The 21,321-nt window shown below is 40.5% G+C and overlaps 1 protein-coding gene across 8 annotated transcripts in view; it reads left to right on the top strand.

Moving 5' to 3' along the window:
• The window catches only part of Trpc1 (transient receptor potential cation channel, subfamily C, member 1), a 50,912-nt gene extending 30,282 nt beyond the window's left edge, over positions 1 to 20,630 (top strand). For 5 of the 8 annotated variants that reach the window (XM_039082220.2, XM_063266254.1, XM_063266253.1 and 2 more), the window contains 8 exons: positions 1,266 to 1,602; positions 2,985 to 3,041; positions 3,853 to 3,992; positions 5,351 to 5,494; positions 14,791 to 14,966; positions 16,797 to 16,998; positions 17,248 to 17,442; positions 18,713 to 20,628. In XM_039082220.2, coding sequence (XP_038938148.1) covers positions 1,266 to 1,602; positions 2,985 to 3,041; positions 3,853 to 3,992; positions 5,351 to 5,494; positions 14,791 to 14,966; positions 16,797 to 16,998; positions 17,248 to 17,442; positions 18,713 to 18,940 — 1,479 coding nt within the window. In that variant the 3' untranslated portion in view covers positions 18,941 to 20,628. Of the gene's footprint in view, positions 1 to 1,265; positions 1,603 to 2,984; positions 3,042 to 3,852; positions 3,993 to 5,350; positions 5,495 to 14,790; positions 14,967 to 16,796; positions 16,999 to 17,247; positions 17,443 to 18,712 lie in introns of all 8 variants that reach the window. The other 3 variants (NM_053558.3, NM_001413355.1, XM_063266255.1) reach the window with 2 other exon arrangements.
• The last annotated feature ends 691 nt before the right edge of the window (positions 20,631 to 21,321 follow it).

Raw genomic sequence — 21,321 nt, 5'->3', positions numbered from 1 at the left:
TATGACACCAAAAAAAATTTAAAAATCACTATTTTAGGTTACTTAAATAATATTATTATCTATAGATTGGCAATATGAAATCTGATTAAGATATATTAGAAAAATACTGTCAATTAAAATTTTAAGCTAAGAAACTGTAAACTTGCACAAATTAACTTCTGTACTTGATCTAGAATTTTGTTCTTATTTGAAATTTTTCCTTCTCACATGGAATGTACTATTAACAAAGTTTAAGAGTGTTTTTAGGGAGCTGGTGTAGTGGCTTAGGGGTTTAGAGCACTGGCTTGTTTTGCTCAGGACCCTAGTTCGGTTCCTCACCCTCATGTGGTGGCTCACAAACACCTGTGGTTCATTTGCGAGGGGCCCCCGATGCCCTGTTCTTACCTCTGCAAATGCCTTGCACTTCCATGGTGTGCGTACATGCATATAAGTAAAACATATTTGCAACAAAATCATAAAAGTAATTTTTAAAAGAATATTTTTAATGGCTCAGTAGTTCTAGCTGCTGAGGCTGGGAGATCTCTAGTCCCAGGTCAGCCTGGTCAGCTTAGCAAGACTGTCTGGAGTGAGGGGTGAAAAGAGGACTGAGCACTCGTTACCATGTGCAAGGCCCTAACTTCAGTCTCCAGCACTGCAGGGGAATTAGTGTATCTGAGATATTTGAGTGGTTCTCTGTGTTTTTGTAAAGTCTGTCTAGATCTAATATGTGGACCATTTTCTATCAGGCCATCTCTGTTCCTTAGGACTTAGGAACTAAAGCCAGCACTTTCTCAAAGATCAGTTAGTGCTGTCTCTATGGAATGCACATTAACTTTCAGCCTTTATACATATTGGATGTCTTTGTACTGGCTAATAAAGGCTCAGGATAGTCTTTAAATGTGGTTAGTTCACTAGGCTGCTAATACTATTAATACTTAAAATGGCTCATGCTGCTCCTAAGAATTTGACACTGAATCTTCACAAGTTTATGAGGAGCTACTATTGCTATCAGATGTTAGAAATGAGGACTGGGAAGCTTGGAGACGTGGAAAACTTACTCATGGTCATTTAGCCTGTGTCAGATTTGAATCTGTGTAATCAGGCTCCATTCTATTCTCTGAGCCTCTTCACTCTTAGTTGTAAGAGAAGAAAAAAACAAAACAAAACAAAACAAAACAACCCAAACCTGTAAGCTTTTTCTCCTATTGTTAAGACTTTGAATAGTAGGTACTATTTAAAGTTTTTTCCCTCATTTTTTTTTTTATGTTTCTGTATGTCCTTTTCAGTTTGTCTCCCAGTCAAATTGCCAGCAGTTCCTGAACACCGTTTGGTTCGGACAGATGTCAGGTTACCGCCGTAAGCCCACCTGTAAGAAGATAATGACTGTTTTGACAGTTGGCATTTTCTGGCCAGTTCTGTCACTGTGTTACTTGATAGCTCCCAAATCTCAATTCGGCAGAATCATTCACACACCGTTCATGAAGTTTATTATTCATGGAGCTTCATATTTCACATTCTTGCTGTTACTCAATCTCTACTCACTTGTCTACAATGAGGACAAGAAAAATACAATGGGGCCAGCCCTTGAGAGAATAGACTACCTTCTCATACTGTGGATTATTGGTAAGTATCAAATGAGCTCAGAAGATTTGTCTTTGTTATTTAATATGCCCTGCTTAATGACATTATGAGCATGGAGTTCAATTTGCAATTTTGTCTTTTGGCACAACTAAGACATGAACATTTTCATGATCATTTATCTAATACTTTTACAAAGGTTAATGTTCCTGATTTTATAACTTCATTTGCTTAAATATATGAAAGTCAACAATTCTCTCTCTCTCCTCTGTCTGTGTGTGTGTGTGTGTGTGTGTGTGTGTGTGTGTTTATGTTTATGCACGTGTTTGTGCTGGTACACATATGTGGGTGTGAATGCAGTGAAGGAGTATTATGTGACAAAACTTTTCCCCGGGAGATGCAGCATACATGTCTACTTCCCACAGATAGGGATCTCATGGCTGACCAAAATATGGATACCACCAGAGTCCAATTCGGTGAACTAGTAAGTTGTATTGGGCTTCCCTTCAGGAATATGGGTGGAGGGTTACTTAAGGGAGCAGAAATAACTCAGAAAACAGCTGTATCACCGAAGCCCTCCTCAGCATGAGTACAGCTCACAAAGCTGGGATCCTAGAACACACAGCACACAGCACAGCCTGCAGGGGGCTTAAGAGTTTGGAGAGGGTCCTTCCCAGGTGCCTCAGCTGGTAACTTAACTCTTCCAGGCAGCTGGTCTGGTCTGAGGTGTCTTTGAAAGCTTGGTTTCCTTTGGTGTGAGAGGGACTCTCAGCTTTTATTGTTTACTCAGGCAGGGAGGGGCCTAGTGAATCTGGTCAGTTTCAGGGACTTTATGAAGCTATTTTGAGTAGTTTACCTTCTTGCTTAAGGAGCTTCTCTGCAGAGTGGAACGTTTCAATCTCCTGTTCCCAGCAGTATGCACATGTATATAGAGATTAGCAAAAAACCGTGTATGTTATACCTCAGGGATATCCACCTTACTTTTTAAGACAGTATCTCTTACTGAGGGGTGGGATTAGACCATGCTGACTGGCCAGCAAGTCCTAGTGATTTCCCGAGTCTGCTGTTGGTATTACAAGTGTTTGCTGCCATACCTGGCTCTGTGTGTGGGGGGGGGGGGGAGAGGGGGAGTGGGGCAGTGTTTGTGTGCTAGGAATCTGTCTAACTCAAATCGTCACGCTTGCACAGCAAACATAGACTGAGCTGTCTTCCTGGCTCATAAGTTAAAAGTTTTTTTAATTGTGTGTGTAAATGTTGTATGTGTACATGATATACACGCATGGAGGCCAAAAGTCAAAATTGGGTGCATGTGTTGTTTAGTTGCTCTTCACCTTGTTTTTTGAGGCAGGGTCTCTTACAAAACCTTGATCTCCCCAATGTGGATAGACTGGTTGGCTCTCAGGATCTGCCTGTCTCTGTCTCTCTAGCCCTGGGATTACTGGTGTACACTATGTACCTGGTAAAGGATCTCTGCTCAGCAAGTGGTAAGCCTGGTGAGCATGGCTCTGGCAGGCCTGGCCCTTCTCCTCCATTCCCTCTGCCATCTAAAAACCATTAGATTACATTCCTGAAGCTAGCCACCATTTGGCCACTTCCTCCTCCTAAGACTGACTACCGAGGTCCAGCTATCAATGTATTAAAGTCCAGCAATCAAAAATCCCTTTTGGCTCACCTAATTAGCATGCCCAATTAAAATCAACATCCTAACACAGGGTTTCTTGTAACTTTATTAAGTGGCATTTTCTTATGTGCTGTGTCTGTTTCCTCTCCAACCAGATTCCTGGGGACAAATACCCTCTTCCCCATGTTTCCTTCCCCCTCCTGATCATCCTCTATCTCCTGACATCTTTGTTTTTTATTCCCTTCCCTCTGTCCCTCTGGGACAAATAAATCTCCTTTGTGCTGAAAACTTGGTCTTGGGGGTCCTGAGCCAATACCTTTCCTACCACCTGGCTTTTTATGTCTGCTGGGGATCTGAATTCACTTCCCCAGTCTTGCATGGCAAGCACTTTACCAACTGAGATGATTATGGTGACCGCCCTGCAGGCTTTATTGCTGGCAGGAAAAAGATGATCAGGATGAGGTCAAAGTGAACTTTTTTTAAAATCACATGAAACATACAGCTTTTTTCTTGCAAGTTTTAAAATATTTTCACTAAAAGGCTGTTGTTCCCCTCCACTAACCCCCTACTGCCTTTGGAATCCAAATATATCAGAATATAGTTAACCCAAGAGCTATAAATACTTTGTCTTTTGAATTAATAAACCTGGCTTTATTTTTTTTTTATCATTTTAGGGATGATTTGGTCAGACATTAAGAGGCTGTGGTATGAAGGGTTGGAAGACTTCTTAGAAGAATCTCGTAACCAGCTCAGCTTTGTTATGAATTCCCTTTACTTGGCAACTTTTGCCCTCAAAGTGGTGGCTCACAACAAGGTGACTGTTTACTGCCAATGGAAGATACATTTATTTCAAGAACTAAGATAACTATATATCTAACTCAGACTTAATATAGACCCAAATCTATGTCTGATATATCTTCATTTTAAAATAATCTATGTGAATCTGGTTGCCTCCTTTTTCAGTCCTTTGAATGGATTACCTTTTCATTATTGCTTACCTGCAGTATGATGGGTACCATGGTTGATGTTAAGTATACTGTATCTAATTTCATTTTCACAGCAATTCTTTAAGACAGAATAGAAGTCATTATCCTCATTTTGCCAATAAGAAAATGACTCAGACATAATAACATATCTAAGACTATATAGTCTTTTAAAAGATGATTTAAATCCAGATCCTAGGTATTTTCTTCCTACCAGATGTTTTATTTCTTCATTTAGCTCATTTACTCAATCTCTTATAACTTTACTTTAATCAATATTTATGATTTCTCAAAGCCAGGAAATATACTAGGCTATGTTAGCTATGGGGTGTCACATTTAAGGAACTAAGATATAATAGTGCCTGATTTTATATAGAAAGAGCAAAGTGATTGTATCAGTTTGCTTTATGTAACATCTGTTTCTTTAATTGATCAGAAGTAAGTAACATGTTGGTAAGGGAGCAACCAGTGACTGAGGTGAGATGTTACCGAAAGTCGGAACTGGCCATGAAGAAATGAAAATGGTCAGATATAGTAGGTTGGATGGCATTGATTTTTCAGACTGATTTCTTCACTTCTAGAAGTAGTTTTCGAAGGGGCTGGGGATTTAGCTCAGTGGTAGAGCACTTACCTAGGAAGCGCAAGGCCCTGGGTTCGGTCCTGAGCTCCAAAAAAAAAAAAAAAAAGAAGTAGTTTTCGAATCCAAACAAGACATTTTGAGAGTGGAAGGATGTGTGGCTAACAGACGCACAGAATACTTGTTTTATGGTCTCAGCCAGAAGACACGCAGGCAGCCATGTTGTCTGGGCACAACAGCACTTTCATTTGTTATTTGAAGGGGGTGACTTTTGTAGTTTGCTCTGAATTCCTAAGTCAAAGGGCTAGGTTTAGTGTGGTATCTATTCAACTGACAACATACATTTTCATGATTTATGTTACAGAATTTAGAGAAACAAGCTAATATTTCACTCATAAAATGTTTAATACGTTTTATAACTTGTTTATTTCTTTTAAACCAAAGAATTTCTGATAAATCTCTGCATATAAAGTGGTATTTCCTAACATACATGGACATCTTTTGTTTGACTAAAACATTATTTAGATCTCCTACAAGATGACCATTTCAGACATTTCAGAATATTTCTCTTCATTTTGCTGACTGACCTTTGGCTTCTCTTCCTGCCTCCAGTTTCATGATTTTGCCGACCGGAAGGACTGGGATGCGTTCCACCCCACACTGGTAGCAGAAGGGCTTTTCGCCTTTGCAAACGTTCTGAGTTACCTTCGGCTCTTCTTTATGTACACAACCAGCTCTATTTTGGGCCCACTGCAGGTAAATAAAGGTCTCAAGACTGTTCATTGCATGTCACCACTGTTGAGTCTGCCCACCCACTTCAGCACTGTTCTCATGATGTCAAGTTCTACTTGGCTTTTGAAAATGATTAGCAAGACTTTGCTTCTGGCTCATTGATAATTTTCTTTTAAGGATTGAAACTTAAGCTGTCATCTGTTGGCCTCCTTCCTTCATTCTTTGGCTATAAATATTCTTAATATATTGTGAAGTTTCACAGAAAGGAGTAACATAAAAGTCTGGTTTTTACCAAATATATTTCATATTTACACTTTGAAAGATAATTGGCTTTTAGTAAAAATACTCTTTATAGGATTTTAACATATAGATATATACTTGTGAAATGAATGACAATAGTAACATAAAGAACAGTCTGGGAGAACTATAAATACACTATTGTAAGGCATTCTACTATACACAGAATAGTGTGATACCACTTGAAAATAGGCTGTAATAAGGTAAAGATGGGTGTCATAAGCCCTAAGGCAATCTATGAGATAAAGCGGCTATTGTTAACTAAACAACAAAGGATATAAATTGGTATTTAAAATTATCAAAAGATAAGACAGAATAAGAAGAAAAAGAGAAAAGCCCAGAGGGACTAAAGAGGAAGAAATAACATGATAGATGTAAGCAGGGCGGATGCCACCACAGGCATCCCCACACACAGTCAGGTGTCACAGCTGTACCCTCAACCTGGTACCAGTCGCTTTCTTAGGGTTGCTTGTTTGATTTTGCTTAGGGTGTTTGTTTTGATAAAGCACCATAACCAAAAGGAGCCTGTGGAGGAAAGGGCTTATAAAAGCTCACAGCTCTCCATCACAGCCCATCACTGAAGGAAATCAGGGCAGGAACTTGAAAGCAGGACTGAAGCAGAGTGTATTGAGGTGTGCGGTGTCCTGTGCTCCCGATTTACACGTGTGCACGACCACACTCAGCCTGGACTGTTTTCATATGTGATGTTCTGTAAGTTTTCTATGCAAGCACAGAACATATAAATATATAATATATACAGATATAACTCTCTTTTAGACAATGTTTGGAGTTTTCTATGTTTTGCTGCCTCTGTCAATGATACTTTTTTTTTAAATAGATGGACCCTTTTATATGTTCTACCCATTTTCTACGTTTTTAGGGCTAATTCTTAAAAAAAAAATACTGTCAGGAACTGTAGAGATGGCTCAGCAGTTAAGAGTACTTTCTGTTTTAATAGGAACCTAAGTTTGCTTCTTAGCATCTCACATGGCGACTCACAATCTCCTGTAACTACAGTTCCAAGATCCAGTGCCCTTTTCTGGCCTCTGTGGACCATGATACACACACACACACACACACACACACACACAGACAAATACTCCTACACATAAAATAAAAATACATCTTTTTAAAAGATGCGTAGTAAATGTTAAAAAGTGCTGTCAAAGTATTCCTTAATTTAAAAACATCAAGATTTATTAAAAATGTCTAATTTTCAGACACTGATGGAGTAGGAATGAAATGGAATTAGACTTGAGAAGTTTCTCATTGTCCCGTGAGAGTGACAGAAGGTGGCAGTGATCACCTCGAAGTGCTAGAGCAGCTTGCACAGAGTGCTGTCGCCAGCAGGGAAGTGAGAGAAAGATGGGCCCTCCTGGGGAGGAATGCGGGCAGGCCGGATGACCACACCGTCCTTTAGGAGTTAGTTGAGAATAGTTACAAAATCAGATGGAATGCTTCATTTTAAAGTGGTTTACCATTTGTACACTTTAAGAAACCACATAAATATAAGCATTTATTCTCCTTTTCATTTTTTTTTTTTAATTAACTTGAGTATTTCTTATATACATTTCGAGTGTTATTCCCTTTCCCGGTTTCCGGGCAAACATCCCCCTCCCCCCTCCCCTTCCTTATGGGTGTTTCCCTCCCAACCCTCCCCCCATTGCCGCCCTCCCCCCATAGACTAGTTCACTGTGGGTTCAGTCTTAGCAGGACCCAGGGCTTCCCCTTCCACTGGTGCTCTTACTAGGATATTCATTGCTACCTATGGGGTCAGAGTCCAGGGTCAGTCCATGTATAGTCTTTAGGTAGTGGCTTAGTCCCTGGAAGCTCTGGTTGCTTGGCATTGTTGTACTTTTGGGGTCTCGAGCCCCTTCAAGCTCTTCCAGTTCTTTCTCTGATTCCTTCAATAGGGGACCTATTCTCAGTTCAGTGGTTTGCTGCTGGCATTCGCCTCTATATTTGCTGTATTCTGGCTGTGTCTCTCAGGAGCGATCTACATCCGGCTCCTGTCGGTCTGCACTTCTTTGCTTCATCCATCTTGTCTAATTGGGTGGCTGTATATGTATGGGCCACATGTGGGGCAGGCTCTGAATGGGTGTTCCTTCAGTCTCTGTTTTAATCTTTGCCTCTCCCTTCCCTGCCAAGGGTATTCTTTTTCCTCATTTAAAGAAGGAGTGAAGCATTCACATTTTGATCATCCGTCTTGAGTTTCGTTTGTTCTAGGGATCTAGGGTAATTCAAGCATTTGGGCTAATAGCCACTTATCAATGAGTGCATACCATGTATGTCTTTCTGTGATTGGGTTAGCTCACTCAGGATGATATTTTCCAGTTCCAACCATTTGCCTACGAATTTCATAAACTCGTTGTTTTTGATAGCTGAGTAATATTCCATTGTGTAGATGTACCACATTTTCTGTATCCATTCCTCTGTTGAAGGGCATCTGGGTTCTTTCCAGCTTCTGGCTATTATAAATAAGGCTGCGATGAACATAGTGGAGCACGTGTCTCTTTTATATGTTGAGGCATCTTTTGGGTATATGCCCAAGAGAGGTATAGCTGGATCATCAGGCAGTTCAATGTCCAATTTTCTGAGGAACCTCCAGACTGATTTCCAGAATGGTTTTATCAGTCTGCAATCCCACCAACAATGGAGGAGTGTTCCTCTTTCTCCACATCCTCGCCAGCATCTGCTGTCACCTGAGTTTTTGATCTTAGCCAATCGCACTGGTGTGAGGTGAAATCTCAGGGTTGTTTTGATTTGCATTTCCCTTATGACTAAAGATGTTGAACATTTCTTTAGGTGTTTCTCAGCCATTCGGCATTCCTCAGCTGTGAATTCTTTGTTTAGCTCTGAACCCCATTTTTTAATAGGGTTATTTGTTTCCCTGCGGTCTAACTTCTTGAGTTCTTTGTATATTTTGGAAATAAGGCCTCTATCTGTTGTAGGATTGGTAAAGATCTTTTCCCAATCTGTTGGTTGCCGTTTTGTCCTAACCACAGTGTCCTTTGCCTTACAGAAGCTTTGCAGTTTTATGAGATCCCATTTGTCGATTCTTGATCTTAGAGCATAAGCCATTGGTGTTTTGTTCAGGAAATTTTTTCCAGTGCCCATGTGTTCCAGATGCTTCCCTAGTTTTTCTTCTATTAGTTTGAGTGTGTCTGGTTTGATGTGGAGGTCCTTGATCCACTTGGACTTAAGCTTTGTACAGGGTGATAAGGATGGATCGATCTGCATTCTTCTACATGTTGCCCTCCAGTTGAACCAGCACCATTTGCTGAAAATACTATCTTTTTTCCATTGGATGGTTTTGGCTCCTTTGTCAAAAATCAAGTGACCATAGGTGTGTGGGTTCATTTCTGGGTCTTCAATTCTATTCCATTGGTCTATCTGTCTGTCTCTGTACCAATACCATGCAGTTTTTATCACTATTGCTCTGTAATACTGCTTGAGTTCAGGGATAGTGATTCCCCCTGAAGTCCTTTTATTGTTGAGGATAGCTTTAGCTATCCTGGGTTTTTTGTTATTCCAGATGAATTTGCAAATTGTTCTGTCTAACTCTTTGAAGAATTGGATTGGTATTTTGATGGGGATTGCATTGAATCTGTAGATTGCTTTTGGTAAAATGGCCATTTTTACCATATTAATCCTGCCAATCCATGAGCATGGGAGATCTTTCCATCTTCTGAGGTCTTCTTCAATTTCTTTCCTCAGTGTCTTGAAGTTCTTATTGTACAGATCTTTTACTTGCTTGGTTAAAGTCACACCGAGGTACTTTATATTATTTGGGTCTATTATGAAGGGTGTCGTTTCCCTAATTTCTTTCTCGGCTTGTTTCTCTTTTGTATAGAGGAAGGCAACTGATTTATTTGAGTTAATTTTATACCCAGCCACTTTGCTGAAGTTGTTTATCAGCTTTAGTAGTTCTCTGGTGGAACTTTTGGGATCACTTAAATATACTATCATGTCATCTGCAAATAGTGATATTTTGACCTCTTCTTTTCCGATCTGTATCCCTTTGATCTCCTTTTGTTGTCTGATTGCTCTGGCTAGAACTTCAAGAACTATATTGAATAAGTAGGGAGAGAGTGGGCAGCCTTGTCTAGTCCCTGATTTTAGTGGGATTGCTTCAAGTTTCTCTCCATTTAGTTTAATGTTAGCAACTGGTTTGCTGTATATGGCTTTTACTATGTTTAGGTATGGGCCTTGAATTCCTATTCTTTCCAGGACTTTTATCATGAAGGGGTGTTGAATTTTGTCAAATGCTTTCTCAGCATCTAATGAAATGATCATGTGGTTCTGTTCTTTCAGTTTGTTTATATAATGGATCACGTTGATGGTTTTCCGTATATTAAACCATCCCTGCATGCCTGGGATGAAGCCTACTTGATCATGGTGGATGAATGTTTTGATGTGCTCTTGAATTCGGTTTGCCAGAATTTTATTGAGTATTTTTGCGTCGATATTCATAAGGGAAATTGGTCTGAAGTTCTCTTTCTTTGTTGTGTCTTTGTGTGGTTTAGGTATAAGAGTAATTGTGGCTTCGTAGAAGGAATTCGGTAGTGCTCCATCTGTTTCAATTTTGTGGAATAGTTTGGATAATATTGGTATGAGGTCTTCTATGAAGGTTTGATAGAATTCTGCACTAAACCCGTCTGGACCTGGGCTCTTTTTGGTTGGGAGACCTTTAATGACTGCTTCTATTTCCTTAGGAGTTATGGGGTTGTTTAACTGGTTTATCTGTTCCTGATTTAACTTCGATACCTGGTATCTGTCTAGGAAATTGTCCATTTCCTGAAGATTTTCAAATTTTGTTGAATATAGGTTTTTATAGTAAGATCTGATGATTTTTTGAATTTCCTCCGAATCTGTAGTTATGTCTCCCTTTTCATTTCTGATTTTGTTAATTTGGACACACTCTCTGTGTCCTCTCGTTAGTCTGGCTAAGGGTTTATCTATCTTGTTGATTTTCTCAAAGAACCAACTTTTGGTTCTGTTGATTCTTTCTATGGTCCTTTTTGTTTCTACTTGGTTGATTTCAGCTCTGAGTTTGATTATTTCCTGCCTTCTACTCCTCCTGGGTGTATTTGCTTCTTTTTGTTCTAGAGCTTTTAGGTGTGCTGTCAAGCTGCTGACATATGCTCTTTCCTGTTTCTTTCTGCAGGCACTCAGCGCTATGAGTTTTCCTCTTAGCACAGCTTTCATTGTGTCCCATAAGTTTGAGTATGTTGTATCTTCATTTTCATTAAATTCTAAAAAGTTTTTAATTTCTTTCTTTATTTCTTCCTTGACCAGGTTATCATTGAGTAGAGCATTGTTCAATTTCCACGTATATGTGGGCATTCTTCCCTTATTGTTATTGAAGACCAGTTTTAGGCCGTGGTGGTCCGATAGCACGCATGGGATTATTTCTATCTTTCTGTACCTGTTGAGGCCCGTTTTTTGACCAATTATATGGTCAATTTTGGAGAAAGTACCATGAGGAGCTGAGAAGAAGGTATATCCTTTTGCTTTAGGATAGAATGTTCTATAAATATCCGTTAAGTCCATTTGGCTCATGACTTCTCTTAGTCTGTCTACATCACTGTTTAATTTCTGTTTCCATGATCTGTCCATTGATGAGAGTGGGGTGTTGAAATCTCCCACTATTATTGTGTGAGGTGCAATGTGTGTTTTGAGCTTTAGTAAGGTTTCTTTTACATATGTAGGTGCCCTTGTATTTGGGGCATAGATATTTAGGATTGAGAGTTCATCTTGGTTGATTTTTCCTTTGATGAATATGAAGTGTCCTTCCTTATCTTTTTTGATGACTTTTAGTTGGAAATTGATTTTATTTGATATTAGAATGGCTACTCCAGCTTGCTTCTTCTGACCATTTGCTTGGAAAGTTGTTTTCCAGCCTTTCACTCTGAGGTAGTGTCTGTCTTTGTCTCTGAGGTGTGTTTCCTGTAGGCAGCAGAATGCAGGGTCCTCGTTGCATATCCAGTTTGTTAATCTATGTCTTTTTATTGGGGAGTTGAGGCCATTGATATTGAGAGAAATTAAGGAATAGTGATTATTGCTTCCCGTTATATTCATATTTGATGTGAGGTTATGTTTGTGTGCTTTCATTCTCTTTGTTTTGTTGCCAAGACGATTAGTTTCTTGCTTCTTCTAGGGTATAGCTTGCCTCCTTATGTTGGGCTTTACCATTTATTATCCTTTGTAGTGCTGGATTTGTAGAAAGATATTGTGTAAATTTGGTTTTGTCATGGAATATCTTGGTTTCTCCATCAATGTTAATTGAGAGTTTTGCTGGATACAGTAATCTGGGCTGGCATTTGTGTTCTCTTAGGGTCTGTATAACATCAGTCCAGGATCTTCTGGCCTTCATAGTTTCTGGCGAGAAGTCTGGTGTGATTCTGATAGGTCTCCCTTTATATGTTACTTGACCTTTTTCCCTTACTGCTTTTAATATTCTTTCTTTATTTTGTGCGTTTGGTGTTTTGACAATTATGTGACGGGAGGTGTTTCTTTTCTGGTCCAATCTATTTGGAGTTCTGTAGGCTTCCTGTATGTCTATGGGTATCTCTTTTTTTAGGTTAGGGAAGTTTTCTTCTATGATTTTGTTGAAGATATTTACTGGTCCTTTGAGCTGGGAGTCTTCACTCTCTTCTATACCTATTATCCTTAGGTTTGATCTTCTCATTGAGTCCTGGATTTCCTGTATGTTTTGGACCAGTAGCTTTTTCCGCTTTACATTATCTTTGACAGTTGAGTCAATGATTTCTATGGAATCTTCTGCTCCTGAGATTCTCTCTTCCATCTCTTGTATTCTGTTGGTGAAGCTTGTATCTACAGCTCCTTGTCTCTTCTTTTGGTTTTCTATATCCAGGGTTGTTTCCATGTGTTCTTTCTTGATTGCTTCTATTTCCATTTTTAATTCCTTCAACTGTTTGATTGTGTTTTCCTGGAATTCTTTCAGGGATTTTTGCGATTCCTCTCTGTAGGCTTTTACTTGTTTATTAATGTTTTCCTGTGCTTCCCTAAGTGTGTTCAGGTCTTTCCTGAAGTCCTCCAGCATCATGATCAAATATGATTTTGAAACTAGATCTTGCTTTTCTGGTGTGTTTGGATATTCCATGTTTGTTTTGGTGGGAGAATTGGGCTCCGATGATGGCATGTAGTCTTGGTTTCTGTTGCTTGGGTTCCTGCGCTTGCCTCTCGCCATCAGATTATCTCTAGTGTTACTTTGTTCTGCTATTTCTGACAGTGGCTAGACTGTCCTATAAGCCTGTGTGTCAGGAGTGCTGTAGACCTGTTTTCCTCTCTTTCAGTCAGTTATGGGGACAGAGTGTTCTGCTTTCGGGCGTGTAGTTTTTCCTCTCTACAGGTCTTCAGCTGTTCCTGTGGGCCTGTGTCTTGAGTTCACCAGGCAGCTTTCTTGCAGCAGAAAATTTGGTCTTACCTGTGGTCCCGAGGCTCAGGTTTGCTCGTGGGGTGCTGTCCAGGGGCTCTCTGCAGCGGCAGCAACCAGGAAGACCTGTGCCGCCCCTTCCGGGAGCTTCAGTGCACCAGGGTTCCAGATGGTCTTTGGCTTTTTCCTCTGGCGTCCGAGATGTGTGTGCAGGGAGCAGTCTCTTCTGGTTTCCCAGGCCTGTCTGCCTCTCTGAAGGTTTAGCTCTCCCTCCCACGGGATTTGGGTGCAGAGAACTGTTTATCCGGTCTGTTTCCTTCAGGGTCCGGCGGTGTCTCCGGCAGGGGTCCTGCCGCTCCTGGGCCCTCCCCCACGGGAGCCCAGAGGCCTTATACAGTTTCCTCTTGGGCCAGGGATGTGGGCAGGGGTGAGCAGTGTTGGTGGTCTCTTCCGCTCTGCAGCCTCAGGAGTGCCCACCTGACCAGGCGGTTGGGTCTCTCTCTCACCGGGTCTGGGAGCAGAGAGCTGCTGCGGGCTGGGATCCGCGGGTGTGGGACTTCCGGTAAACACAGAACGTGCCCGGTTCTAGTGAAATTCTGCTTCCGTGTGTCCCAAGCTCACCAGGCAGCTTTCTTGCAGCAGAAAATTTGGTCTTACCTGTGGTCCCGAGGCTCAAGTTCGCTCGTGGGGTGCTGCCCAGGGGCTCTCTGCAGCGGCAGCAACCAGGAAGACCTGTGCCGCCCCTTCCGGGAGCTTCAGTGCACCAGGGTTCCAGATGGTCTTTGGCTTTTTCCTCTGGCGTCCGAGATGTGTGTGCAGGGAGCAGTCTCTTCTGGTTTCCCAGGCCTGTCTGCCTCTCTGAAGGTTTAGCTCTCCCTCCCACGAGATTTGGGTGCAGAGAACTGTTTATCCGGTCTGTTTCCTTAGGGTCCGGCGGTGTCTGTGGCAGGGGTCCTGCCGCTCCTGGGCCCTCCCCCACGGGAGCCCAGAGGCCTTATACAGTTTCCTCTTGGGCCAGGGATGTGGGCAGGGGTGAGCAGTGTTGGTGGTCTCTTCCGCTCTGCAGCCTCAGGAGTGGCCACCTGACCAGGCGGTTGGGTCTCTCTCTCACCCTCCTTTTCATTTTTTAAAGAGTCCTTTCCTTTTATCTCTGCCAAGTGGCCTTCAGATAATCTCCATGTTACCAGCAAAGGTAGTTTGCTTATAATCCTAGCATATGAGAAGCTGAGGCAGGAGGATTGTGAGTCTCATGGCAAGATTGACCATTGTCTGTGTCTCAACAACAACAACAATGATAATAAACACAAGGTGAAAATCTCCGTGCTTTTTTTCCATCCACAGCAATGATACCCTTTGAAGACTTTGTCTGGCAAGGGCTGTGCATTTAATACTCATGGTACTGGTTTGATAGAATGGCTTTTTGTTAGGTAGCTGGGTTTTTTGGTTTTATTTTTTTATATTCCTACAGCTGGAGTTTTGATGATCTTAACGTATCGAAATAATTTAAATAAAGGGTGTGACTTGTGGGTCATGTGTTTGTTTTTCTTTTATTACTGGCTAATTTCATGTTTAATACATAGTCTTTCCAATAGTTTTAATGTGCACCCATGTGATCCGTCTGCAGATTTCAATGGGACAGATGTTACAAGATTTTGGGAAATTTCTAGGAATGTTCCTTCTTGTTCTGTTTTCCTTCACGATTGGACTGACACAGCTCTATGACAAAGGGTACACTTCCAAAGAGCAGAAGGACTGCGTAGGCATCTTCTGTGAACAGCAAAGCAACGACACCTTCCACTCGTGAGTGTCTTCGGATTTACTAGATGACTTGATTGGGTTCTGTGTGCGTTACTCATTACACAAATGCAACTAAAATATTCTTTAAGGAAATCCTTTTTGAATGTCTGTGAGCTTTAGCAAATGCTCATTTTTCTTGAATCATTTTTCAGCATCCTCACCTATAGGATCTTAATTAGTATATTCAAATCATTCCATATGTCTACTGAAATCTGTCTGAATGGAAGAGATTCGACATTTTTACTCTCTTAGCACCTGGGGAAATTTCTCTTATCCATGTCATATATTAGAATGTTCAGCACCTCTGCCTTTAAACTAGTGTTACATGTAGCAACTCTTGGTTACCAGTACAACCCAGAGCACTCATGTTTTCAGCATTTCTTGAGAGGTCACTAGAGCTTGAGGACCCGCCCTCCGGTATATCATAAAGAATGGCACACCACTATAAATTAGACAGAATACTCATCAGGTTCCTTTTCCAGGGCTGGTGATCCGAGCCAGGGTACTGAATGCACTAGCAAAGGCTAAACACCAAAGTTACACCCAGTCTTACTCTCCTCATCATTAAATAAAATGCAGACAAGTGTGGACTTACACATTTATGTGGTCTTATTATGTGGCAACAATTCTGTGGGTAGTTTGTGTGTCCTCTCATTTAACGAATAAGATTTCAGGACTGTCCAGGCTAGACAGGCAATAGGGGTGACCATGTAGGTCCTCGCTGTTGTTGTAATGATTTGGAACTATTGCACTTTAAAGCTACCTGAAGGCTGGTGGAGAGGACTAGTAGGATCTAACTAGAGACCCTATGGACTGCTGCACTGGGACTAATAAAATAATTAAATAGGAATGTAGGGGAAGGTGCTGATACTAAGGTCTGGTTCCCCAGTTGGTTCTTGATTTTGCCATAAAGAAGGACTGGAGCCAGTTGCTGGATGGAAGGTACAGGTCCAGTTCCCAGGAGGAAAAGGGAGATGCAGGGAAAGAGAGGGGCTCTAGCCAGACTTTAAAACAAGAAGCATGCAGCAATCATGTAAGATCTCAGGGCAACTAAAACCAGCATCCTTTGCTACCAGCAGACGGTGAAGGAGCTCACTGGGGTCTAGCTGATATAAACCATTAAGCTTAGGGCAAAAGGAGAGACGGAGATAATAAATTGTTAAGGGCACACATTTCCAAGCAGAAGGTATTTGAGCCCAGCAATTGTGCTAGCAGGCAGATTCTAAAGTAATAAAGCTGTCTGAATGTTTTTCATCCTTGGAGCAAAGGTGGGTAGAGAGAGAAATGGTCAGTGCTGCCGGCTTGGCATAGCTAAGCTAGGAGGAGCAAAGGGAGCTTCAAGGGGCCAGAGCATGGTCACGCAGCTCCTGGGCAAAAGCGGTAACATGTTTTTAAAATTATATACAACATAGGAATGATATCTTTGCACATGTTTCCTCATTTAAAACAAGCCCTTTAGGGGCTGGAACGATGGCCCCGTGGTTAAGAGCACTTCCTGCTCTTGCTGAGGGTCTGGGATTGGTTTCTAGCACCCGCCTGGTGGCCCATAGCCATTAACTCCAGTTCCAGGGGATGTGGTGCCCTCTTTTGACTTCTTCAGGATTCTCCATGTATGTGGTATACATATGCATACTCAGGTGCACACACATAAAATAAAGTAACATTTAAAATAGCACTATATGTATACTTTGAAAATACAAAGTAAAACAAAAATATTTTATAATGTATTATACAAAGATTACTAATGGTCCATATGTCTAATTGTGATATAAATGCACTGTCTGCTCTTGTTAATTGATTTTCTTTTTAAGCAGCATGTACTTGCCCTTACAGGTTCATTGGCACCTGCTTTGCTCTGTTCTGGTACATCTTCTCCTTAGCGCATGTGGCCATCTTTGTCACCAGGTTTAGCTATGGGGAAGAACTGCAGTCCTTCGTTGGGGCTGTGATTGTCGGAACTTACAATGTCGTGGTTGTGATCGTGCTTACAAAGCTACTGGTAGCGATGCTTCATAAGAGCTTCCAGCTGATAGCAGTAAGTGTTCTCTTCACATCACATGAAATGCATGAAACCAGGTAACTAAAGATGGCAGAATTTATGACTAATATTTTAAGTTAAATATATAAATTTAAAAATATGTCTAATAATTGCACATCTTTGACCAATTCTTTTAATCTATAAGATGCGGAAACATTTAGACAGCTTTATTCAATATCCTCCAACCTTCCCATTCGCATTCAGTGTGTGTTTGTGTTCTTGTTCTTTCCTGCTTTTTCCTCATAGAATCATGAGGATAAAGAATGGAAGTTTGCTCGAGCGAAGCTATGGCTCAGCTACTTTGATGACAAATGCACACTGCCCCCACCTTTCAACATCATTCCTTCTCCAAAGACTATCTGCTATATGATCAGCAGCCTCAGCAAGTGGGTGTGCTCGCACACCTCCAAAGGCAAGGTCAGACGGCAGAACAGCTTGAAGGTGAGCTATTAGAGGTTTGAACTGCACCACACTTTTACAACTGCTAGTTCTGTTGGAGCTCTTCCTGCCTTATCTGTTGACAGTATGGCAACAGTATGTGACAGGAATGCCTTATACGTCTTACTGTATAGCTAGCATGGGACTTGGCTTTGCAGACCAGGCTGCTCTACAGTTTGCATCCTATGTCTGCCTACCACAGGCTGGGATGATGGGTGCTTGCTGCTAGCTGTGCACAACCATGCCCAGCTCAGAGGTTTGAAAGCACAAATATGTAGGTTTGATAAGGGCTACGCTGACATGTTTTACACTGTTGTATTCCCAATGCATGTTTTACTGTAGAGTATAGAAATGCAATAAATACTTGAAAATAAAAAAAATAGAACTAAAGATTTTTTAGTTAGTTTGGTTCCTTTTTTAGTTTCAAGTTTCTGTAACACATGAACTCGTATCCCATAGTCTTTCACTATAGATTTAAGGAATGATTATTACTTCATACTGTTTTTAGGTCTTGAAAGTTACTCATTGTATTTCTTATCCAATGTGTGCTGCCATGGATTGGTAAGTTTCCTAAAAGACCAGACAGTAAATATTTCACACTTTTTAAGTCAAACAAAACAGAAGACACCATCTAAGAAGTTATATTAGAGAAAATTTCTAAAAATGTATAGATGAAATTAAAAAGATAGCAGTAAGTAGCAGTCACTGTAACAGGTGACTCGGGAGAACAGAATTCCCTATGGTAAATTTTTGCTTAATTAGAGTTGGAAACCAAGTTGTCCATTATGAAATTGTTTACAAATATTCATCTGTAAAACCATTCTCTATTCACAAAGTAAGAAAGACAGGAAGTGGGTTATCAGTCCATTGTGGTAATTTACAAATCTCTGTAGTAGACCAAGCATTACTAAGGCTAAGTTTTTTCTGTGAAATCAGGGTAAATGAGACTGAATGAAACAGATATGCAGGCTTTTTGTTTTAAGCATGTACTGAGTATGATTTATTCCAAAGCATCCTCTAAATGCATTGAAAGTATGTATCTGTGACTATATTTTAAAACTTCCCTCATTTAAACATCGCCTCTGGGGCTAGAGGACACCATGATAGCAGACATTTGCCTAGCAGGCATGTGGCCCTGAGCTCACTCAGGCACTGCAAATATGTTTGTATGTATATATGTGCGTGTATACATGTTTTCTTACATATATATGGCAGTACATACACATATGTTGTTCTGCTGTCATTTATTACCATATGATTGCTTGTTTTGAAGGAGTGGAGAAACTTAAAACAAAAGAGAGATGAGAACTACCAGAAGGTGATGTGCTGCCTAGTGCATCGATACCTGACCTCCATGCGACAGAAGATGCAGAGCACAGACCAGGCCACCGTGGAGAATCTCAATGAACTGCGCCAAGATCTGTCAAAATTCAGAAATGAAATAAGGGATTTGCTTGGCTTTCGGACTTCTAAATATGCTATGTTTTATCCAAGAAATTAGCCATTTTCTAAATCTTGTAGAAATAATTTTCCTTAATAAATCTGAAAGACTGTATTTGCATACCTTTCAATTAAATCAATAAGATATATATGGGCATAAACAATTACACAGAAGCCATTCTTTAAATATTTATAGCATAAACATATGTTGTGTAAATATGTATATAGAGCTAGTTTTTTAAAACCTGTCTGTGACTTTTTGTAGAAGCAAAACCATTTTGTTAGCATGCTACTTTGTTTTCTTAGTTGGTCAGTGCTTACATTCGACGTGTGTAAGAGGGGCAGCTCTCAGTGTACGCATGGCCCACTCCATTTATACGCGAAGATCAGCAAACGCGGCTACCTTAAGACACACTTGAAGAGCTCATGCTGTTGAAATCTCTTGTTTTAGGAGTTCACACAGAGTTCAGTATATATTGTTTAGGAGTTTAGCTTCATCTAAAATACCCTACTTTTTCTTTTGTTAGAATCTTAAGCAGCAGAGAAAAGTTTATAATAAATATTTGAATTTAACCCAGTCATGGTGATGAATGCCTTTAATCCCAGCACTCGGGAGGCAGAGGCAGGCAGATCTCTGAGTTCAAGGTCAGCCTGGTCTACAGAGTGAGTTCCAGGATAGCCCCGGCTACACAGAGAAACCCTGTCTTGGAAAAATAAAAAACAACAAAAAAAAATTTAAATTATTTATTTATGTCTATCTAAATTCACGTTGGTATTTGTTGTGTAGTATATTTACTTTTACATGGTTATAATTTATATTTTTAATTTTGTTTTGACATAACATTATTTTATATATATTTCTCTATATTAAGGTAGTTTATATGTTTAAATATTTATAGACGTCTGTGAATTTTGAAAAATAGTAGCCATCTTTTACCCATAGAATACTTGTTTCTATTTATACCCTCGCAGAGGTACCTCTTAGGCATTTGGCTAGTTTAGCTTTTCCTTCTAATTTTTCAAGTTGGAGTAAAACTCATCGTTACAAAGTAGAAGCTGCTTATCTTCATGTGCGGTCACAGTGGGCTTGGCCGGAGAGCACTGGGCCTTGCTTGCAGAAGGCTGCTTTCCGTTCACTCCAGGGCTCGTGAGCTCCTCTTCCAAAGTTTCTCCCACAGAGCCTACCACAGCTTCTACAAAACTGGCCTCGTGCTTGCGGCTTGAGATGTAAAGCATTGTTTATTCAATTTGAAAATAAAAAGAATTTGACTGCTTTTCAGTGTTCATGTAAAGGTGGAGCTGAAGGTTTCCCCAGCTATGGCACAGACATTCCTGCAGCACGTTTGGTGAGAAATTACCTTCGGAACTGAACGTCAGCTGGCATTGAGGCCACAGAGTGCAGACAGCCCTGGTCTGTGAGCGCCGCCCACCCCGGGGCAGCTGAGGAGCCCAGTGTAGGTTTCATCTTGCTTTTTGCATTTGTTTTTAATGTCCAGGTTTAAGTGTTCCCTCTTTTGGGCAAATTCTTATAAAAATGTTTATTGTAAAATTATATATTTTGTCTACAATGGGATTATGCGCTTCCAAGTTGATATTTTACATCAGGATTTTTAGTCATTCTAAAAAAAATACCTAATTATTAAAAAATTTATAGAGTACCTATGTGTGCATGAATTACTGACGAGGTATATTTTGAATGACAGCATATTGTAAGAAAAGAGTGAATAAAATTTGGCATTAGATTATAAATTTGCCAGTTACCTTGGGTTTTTTTTCTTTTTCTCTTTTTTTATTTTGTCTCCATCCCCATGCCCCACATCCCAGGTCCATGCCCCACGGAGCTGAGGACCAAACCCAGGGTCTTGTGCTTGCTAGACAGACACTCTACAGATTATAAGTTTGATAGAGCTTGAGCATTTTACTATAATTTGCTTTTATTTTTTAATTATTTTATGTGTGTGGGTGTTTTGCCTGCATGTATATCTGTGTACCATGGGTGTGCTTGGTACTCATACAAGCCAGAAGGAGTTGGGACCCTAGATCTGGAGTAACAGATAGCTGTAAGCTACCACCAGTGCTCTTAACCAGTAAGCCATCTCTCTAGACTCTCAATTACTTTTTAAGTCTGAGATACAGGGATGGCAAGATGGTTCAGTGGGGAAATGTGCTTACACCAAGCCTCATGACCTGAGTTCAATCCCTGGTACCCATGTAACAGGAGAAACCTACTCCCACAAGTTGTCCTCTGACATCCACATGGATGCTGTATCAGACAGCATCTACATTCACACACACAGGAAACATTTTAATTGAGATTTAACTTTTAATTGAGATCTATAAAATGTTCTTTAAAAAAAAACACCATATGTTCACAAAGGCAAAATAGCAACATCAGACACTCAGCAACACTTCCCACTTCTAGGAGCAATACCATTTAACTGT

The sequence above is a fragment of the Rattus norvegicus genome, chromosome 8, assembly GCF_036323735.1.
Source record: "Rattus norvegicus strain BN/NHsdMcwi chromosome 8, GRCr8, whole genome shotgun sequence".
In the NCBI taxonomy this organism is placed as follows: Eukaryota; Metazoa; Chordata; class Mammalia; order Rodentia; family Muridae; genus Rattus; species Rattus norvegicus.
This window is presented reverse-complemented; position numbering and strand designations above follow the sequence as displayed.